The sequence below is a fragment of the Agrilus planipennis genome, unplaced genomic scaffold, assembly GCF_000699045.2.
Source record: "Agrilus planipennis isolate EAB-ADULT unplaced genomic scaffold, Apla_2.0 scaffold48, whole genome shotgun sequence".
Classification (NCBI taxonomy): Eukaryota; Metazoa; Arthropoda; class Insecta; order Coleoptera; family Buprestidae; genus Agrilus; species Agrilus planipennis.
The window spans coordinates 1,235,514-1,242,855 of record NW_020438937.1 but is presented as its reverse complement, the minus strand read 5'-3'; the positions used below and the strand labels follow the sequence as shown (position 1 = coordinate 1,242,855).

Here is a 7,342-nt window from a genome sequence, read left to right as displayed (position 1 = left end):
AATTATTTTTTAAGTAAGAGTAGGGACGGGTGGTACTTATAGTACTACCCTAAGGTTATTTTGATCCGGTAAATTATTAATTTGCATATTTTAAACATTTAAGGAAGATATCTCCAGTTTGTTAAATTTGCAAAAGCATCGATCAATATGCAATCGATGAAAAATTGCAATGCATCATACTAAAATAATTAATTCATGAAATAAAATAAAAATTTGAAGAATGTTTCACCAAGAGCTAAGCCAAGTTACAATGAATATTACTAAAATAATTAAATAAAATAACGAATTAACTAACTATAACAAACAAATTGACATTTAATATATTTCAATGTGGTGTATAACAAAATAGTTAGGAAAATTAGTTGACCATAAACTATAAAAAGATGTGCAGTGCGTATCAGATAAACATGATTTTCTAGTCAGATAAACTTAAAGTCAAAAAAGAACTTAATCGTTTTTTGGAAATGCTAGCTAATCGTAGGTGCTTCAAAATACAAACTATTTCTCATTAAGCTTGTTATGTTGAAGACAAAACAAATCAATTTATGTAAACTACTAATCATTTCTTCAAGAGTAACAAACTTTGTGCTATTTTTTCTAAAATTATAGTTCATTAAGATCTTTACCTATAGAGACCTCGACTTCAAACTCGGAATATGTTATTGTGTTGCTTTGCTTGAATTTTTCTTCACTTCGTTTTTCTTTTTACGAAATATTATTTATCATCGATGTTTATACTGAGTGTCTAATTGTTTAGAGTTTCGATAAAATCTGACTTAGCCACAAGGCGACCAACAGAATTCGAGTTTCATCCCCCACCCGTAGAAAACGATGGCGATGATTTTGAAAACAACGACGACTATTCATTTTACACTGTTAGCAATGGTTCGGTACCAAACGGAAAATCTCCAGAATTTCATTTCACCAACACCATTTTAAAACTTGACAACAAAGACTCCAACGAAAGTTCAACGGACGACATACTATCAGAGGATGAGGCAAATCCGGGTAAACGAGAGAGACGAAAATCCGTTACATTTAATGTGAATGTAGAAAAAATTGAAATAGAAAAAGACGACGATGACGATGAGGATGATAATGAAGAAGGCGAAAATCATTACGATGAAATCGAAATGACGAATCGGGACAATGACAGTGACGATATTCAGATTGAGAGATTATAATTGTATATGTATATGCTCATGTGATGCATATTTAATTGTATAATAGTGTTTGTATTGTATAAAAGGTTTTTTTTTATTATCGTATAGGTCTGTTATTAACAAAATATTACGTATAAAGATGCTTTATTTTTAAATAAATTAAATAGTAAAAATTACCGCACAGCTTTGTTCATTTTCTTCGCAAATGGTAAAACGGATCGCCCTGAGTCCGAGGTGTTTCATTCCCACCAGCTACTAATGCTGATGGATGGACAGTTTCTCCATACTACGCCGGAAGGTAGGGCGGAAGGTACTCTTCAGTCTCCTTCAGGAATCGTGGGAATGGGTGGGTGGTGGGTCGGGTGAGAAAGGTGAGACGGACGAAATGAAGACAGAAGTGAATGAAAGATTATTTGCGGAGTATTACTGCCCCAGCATTTGCGTAAGTGATTCAAGGAAACCACAGAAAAAGTTGGACGACCAAGGGAGACGGGACAGACCCGGAATCGAATCGGCGTCCTCTTGAATGCTAAGCAAATACCGGTCGAGCGAAAGCCTTTTTAAACAAACCCTGTGAATAAAGACAGAAGAGAATCAAAGATTATGTGTGGAATATTCCTGCCCCAGCAGGAAACCACAGAAAAACTTAAACCCAGGCAGACGGACCCGGAATCGAACCGGCATGGTCTAAACCTCTACCAGGTACGTACCTTGAAGGCCGCGAACCAACTAGATATCCGTGCTCAGCGACCCTGAAAATCTCCGAGTAACAAAATTGGGCTCATTTTTACCATTATTGACCGTGTTGAATTTTTTTTTATAACAACTTTGGAATGTACTTAAGACTGCATTTTTCTTATGCAACGATATATTTTTAAAGATGAATTGATCTTTTGTGAGTTACCCTTAACATATAGATATATATGTTTTTCGAGACTGTTTTTACAGGCTTTCTAAGCTCTACAACTTTCCTATAGAAAGGTAAGACCGGGTTTGTTTAAAAAGGCTTTCACTCGACCGGTATTTTCATCAACGTATGTTCCAAAATTTGTTTCCACGAAAAGCCCTTTTATTTTAACGGACTATTATACAACCTATGTTCACCTTGAAGGTCAATGTTTTAACCGAAATGTAACATCTATGTAGGGTGCCTGTCGTCTTAAACCAAATTTTTGAATTTCCGAATTTTTTCCTCATTTTTCCTTGTATTAGGTAGTAAACTCCTTGACGATTACTCGTTTTTCAATTTTTTGGGGGTGGTTGGAGCTCTATTTGTTCTGTCTAATTAGGTTAAAATCGACTCAGCATTTTGTGATGTCTTTAGCTTTTTTAGTAGCTTCAACAGGTTTACAGCGTAGGTTTGATCAATATTTTTGCGTATAAGTGCCCTAGACAAAAATTCTCAGTCACTCTCCAGTCTTTCAATGTCTCTGAGAGCGTCTCTCACAGTCTTTCAGGGTTTCTCAGCTATTGCCTAGGTGTTTTTATGGATCTCTCACAGTCTCTGTATGAGAGACTCGAATCTCTGAATTAACAATTTTATCGTTCGAGTCTCTCATACAGAGACTGTGAGAGATCCATAAAAACATCTAGATAATAACTGAGAGACTGTGAGAGACGCTTTCAGAGACGCTGAAAGACTTTGAGTGACTGGAGAGAGACTAAAAATTTTTGTCTAGGGATTGTACATCAATAAATTGATTTTTAAGTATTGTTATTGTTTTAACATTTTATCATAAATATTGAATTCAAAACCGTTACTTCTAGCTTAACAATTTTAATTTTTTAATCTCTATTNTCACTTAGGCAAATTCTAGGGCAGTATTATCCCACAGATAATCTTTCATTCACTTCTGTCTTCACTTCGTCCGTCTCATCTTTTTCACCAAAAACACCACCCACCCGTTCCCACAGTTCCTGAAAGGAGACTGAAGAGGACCATCCGCCTTACCTTCCGGCATAGTCCGGTAGGACTGTGCGCCCATCAGTATTTTAGTAACTGGTGAGAACGAAGCAAAATTTTTTTTTCTCCTGCATCCAAACTTACGAAAATTACAAACTTACAACCACTCTTTATAAAGTACAGGTATAGTAGTATGAAGGTCGATATTTCTTATAGTTGCTCCTACTATAACTACATTTACTTCCATCGGAACTGTTTTTTAATCACTTTATTTCCACGTTTTACTTACTATGCGGTTTTAACAATGACTTTTAAAATAAATACACTGCCAGCTCTTATTATGTAGGTGGGTCAGTAGACAAGGTGTGAGATATCCTGTTGCTTAATCATCTGAATTCATACCACAGCAAAATCGAAGCAGAATTGATGATTAAAAATTTAATATTAACGTAGTGCTAAAAGCGGTACAATTAGTGTACTGCGAGATTTCAATTGTATCTTATTTATTAACTTCAAACTTACGTAACTACTGCTAACATGACGGTGCAGTAAGTGAACTTTAGAATCTCAGTGCTCGTGTTTGGATTAGATTTTTCGTATAATATTGTTTAGTTAAAGTTTAATCATTACAACAACAACACCAATATTTTGTCGTGCATGGAGTAAATAGCAAAGCGTAATAGGAAAGTGCAGTTATGATTAAACAGGTAATATTATCTATATTTTTTTTACGAACATTATTTCTGATGATTAATAGAAGTACATGTATGCTTGTTTATTTCTTTCAACTATAAAGTTATTTTAATTTTATTGTTCTTTACTTTATTTGAAATACATAAATTTCAAATAATATGGAACCACTTTTTTAAATGTTTCATAAAATCATTGATTAATAATACCTATCAACTATCTATTTCGCATTATTAGAACTTTTGTAGATGTAGAACATTAATTGCATATGTTGTCAGTTTTCTAAATTAAATTGATTCGCTAGAAAGGAGATGATAAAGAACGTAGGCAGCTTTTTATGCATGGGTTAAGGGTGAGCCACGCCTCGTGCACAAGACACCCCAAGTTTCTTAAAAATAACAATCTAAAACCACAAGTATATTACATATAATCTTACCCAACTCAAAACGCTGCTAGTTCCGTGATAGTAATAATAATTCTATCGTAATATTATATTATGCGCCTAGGCAGGAAGAATAAAGAATATTTTCTCGTCTAGTGCATATGTTACTTTTCATTATCCCTTGGCTTGGAAGTGAAATTTTCTAAAGTAGGTGTCTAAGTAATTTAAACATCATGTTCACCGTGAAAAATTAGCAAAATCTCTCGATTTGATTCTACATTAAGCTGAGCACCTTGAGTTATATGAAATTGAATGCTTACGATTTTAAATTTTACGTTATCTCACAACGAATAAGATCAAACCATTTGTTGAATATTTTACTAAATTTATTTAAAATTAGTATTTTTATCATATCTTTATCTTACCCTTGGTAAGATACTTTATCTCAGCTAAGTTCCTATCGTATATCTATACATATATATTTGTAAATGAAGGGGAGGTATTCAGATTAAAGTACGAAAGAAAGTTGTTAAATAAGAAATTCCGTGAAAAACATCCAAATGAGGGAAATGTAAAATTTATTATTTTTCCATGAAATTGAAAAGATATAACTTCACACTTACGATTACACTTGTAAATTATAAAAAAAATGATTAGTCAATAATTTCCTTTGAACAATACTATTCTAAACGAAATTTGTAGGTTCTATAAAACAATAACAATTAATCATTAATTTATTTATTAGTTTTCAAGTAGATGAAGTAAATTCATTTCAATTCAGTTAACTAACAACAAGCGGTGCACTTTTTATTAAAAATAGAAATATGTACAGAATCTACACAATTAAGTGCTTTTAGACCAAGATACATAAATATAGAACTATATTGTTTATAACTATGATTATAAATTGCATTTTGACTATTTATAGTAGGTGTCACTGTATTTTATTATTATTTTCATTTGCATGAATAAATCCAAGAATATGCAATAATTTTATTACAATTACAATTACTAGAATCGGTATAAATTAGATTTTCTTGCTTCATACGTGGAACCTATCAAAGTCGTTGACATCCCAATCGTAAATTTTTACTATCTCCCTGAGAAAGTATTTAAGCATTTTGCACTATTAATTTTTATTTAGTCACACATTGTTTAAAAAGTGCAAGATTATTAACTTGCTTTTGTATTAGACGTTATCGCGATTCTAGCCGAATACTTTTGTTTGTTCCTTTTAACTGATTATTTTGTATTCATTACATTAACGTGAATCCGTAAGTTATTTATTACTTTAACCGACTGAGACGTGAGTAGATGTATAAAGATAATAGGCGTAAAACACCAATTTATTTTAAACTATTCAGTTAACAAAAAAAATGCATTGCAGTAGATCTGGGTCATCTAAATCGTTCAAGAACATTCAGTAATTACCTCCCAACTTCATTACCAGACTTAATGGCTTAGTGTCATCATTTTATTAAGCGAAATAAAAGATAAGATTGCGCTATCTCCTTAACAAGCATTCTTGTACGATTTACTGATAATAAAGTAACTGTTCTCCTACTTGCAGCAGGTTTTGTGTGCGTTTCGCTTCTACCAATAGAGTACGTTAAATACAACATATTTTTACATGCTGCTGTGATAGTGTTTTATATGTTCCACGTCTCAGTTTAAATGGTAATTCAACACAATTAGTTTAACTGAAGGATGAATGCTCATTTGTTAAGCAATTACGTCCTGTAGTGTTATACAGCAGTTGACAGAAACTGTCCAGACCATAAACAATAGTCATTTTCGTTTAGCAATAAATAATTATGACACTCAGTCTGGATACCATTAAAAATTTCCTGGTATCGAGAAACCTGGTGCAATCTGGATCGTCGATAGAAGATCCCAAACCGGAATTGGGATTTAAATTGTCCCATAATGAACACACAAAACAGCTAAAAGTCAAAGTGATAGGAGCTAGACATCTCCCGACATCCTACGGAAGCATACGTCCTGAAGGATATCTTGTTAAGGTATGTTATTGTTTTACATATGCAGGTACATAATACGTTGAGTTAAAGGATATTGCACACATATGTAAAAATTATGTATTGTAATAAAATTAGTTAGGTATACAACCTTATCAGTGTTCGAGGCGTTATTTTCTGTTAATAGGTTTATCTATATGCATGTTGTCGCCAAAATTATTTTGAGAACTGATAAAGGAGTTGCAGTAAAGTTCATAAAAATTATCTGACTTATCTTTGGCTTGGAAAGTTTTCAGGATCTATTTTTTATACTTGTAAAATTTGGTTACATATATGGATAGATATGAGTAAAATTTTTATTCTGTGTTTAAAATAATTAATATTTATGTGAAAATCTACCCAATCGTTAATTAATTTGTTTACCCTATTTTTTTTATATAATCCAACAACCATGTTTGGTAAGCTCATGCAAGAGGGTGAAGTTTTTCAAAAAAAATTATTTCCAAAATGTATGTAATATAAAACCCTCAAGTTATTAGTAAATCGACTTTGTAATTGTCATAACAAATTATAGAACACTATTTTTAAAAATTAGCAATAACATGATCTAAAGAATATTTACGAGATGCACAAATCAAATTTGGAAATTTATGTAGTGCATGTGTAATATTGTGATAAAGAATAATATATTATGAATGTAATTGAAATGTTTTAATAAATACTATGTTTTATCTATCGGGGCATTTAAATTGTTAATTATTAATTTCAGAAACATTTCTTCTGACAACGATTGATAAGCGTCTTACTTTGAACTCTGCCCTTAAAATTATTAACATTCAGACAGATGGTCTCCTCAAGGTCTTTCGTCTTATGCATATTTCCACTTTTTATTTTATTTATGAGACAGTTTTTGCCATCGTCTTATCAACATTATGCACTTAAGTAATTTATTGCCTTTAAGAATGTCGTTATTTTATCCGAATGTTCCTGTCAAAATTGCTACAACGACCAGCGAGACGGTAGACGTGATCTGACAAAAATTTGTTCATCTTAAAAAAAAATGAATGCAATCGAAACTTGCAGGGATTTTCTAATCTTATTGTTTATTTGTTATTATTATTTATATCAGATTTATACATTTTTCACTTGATCATTAACAAATGGTTATTTTTAAAGTTTTATATGACATTGGAAACCCTTATTAACGCCATGTCAAATTTTTGCTTTT

General features: G+C 32.0%; 2 protein-coding genes across 4 annotated transcripts in view; both read left to right on the top strand.

Moving 5' to 3' along the window:
- LOC108732532 overlaps positions 1-1,260 on the top strand; it is a 6,009-nt gene extending 4,749 nt beyond the window's left edge. The window contains exon 8 of the mRNA XM_018463400.2: positions 758-1,260. Within this exon, the coding sequence (XP_018318902.1) occupies positions 758-1,184 (427 nt within the window). The 3' untranslated portion in view covers positions 1,185-1,260. The remainder of the gene's footprint in view (positions 1-757) is intronic.
- A 2,298-nt stretch (positions 1,261-3,558) lies between these two features.
- Positions 3,559-7,342, top strand: part of LOC108732533 — a 10,207-nt gene continuing 6,423 nt past the window's right edge. The window contains exons 1-2 of one of the 3 annotated variants that reach the window (XM_018463403.2): positions 3,559-3,773; positions 5,941-6,159. In XM_018463403.2, coding sequence (XP_018318905.1) covers positions 5,953-6,159 — 207 coding nt within the window. In that variant the 5' untranslated portion in view covers positions 3,559-3,773; positions 5,941-5,952. Of the gene's footprint in view, positions 3,774-5,206; positions 6,160-7,342 lie in introns of those variants that run through there. The other 2 variants (XM_018463401.2, XM_018463402.2) reach the window with 2 other exon arrangements.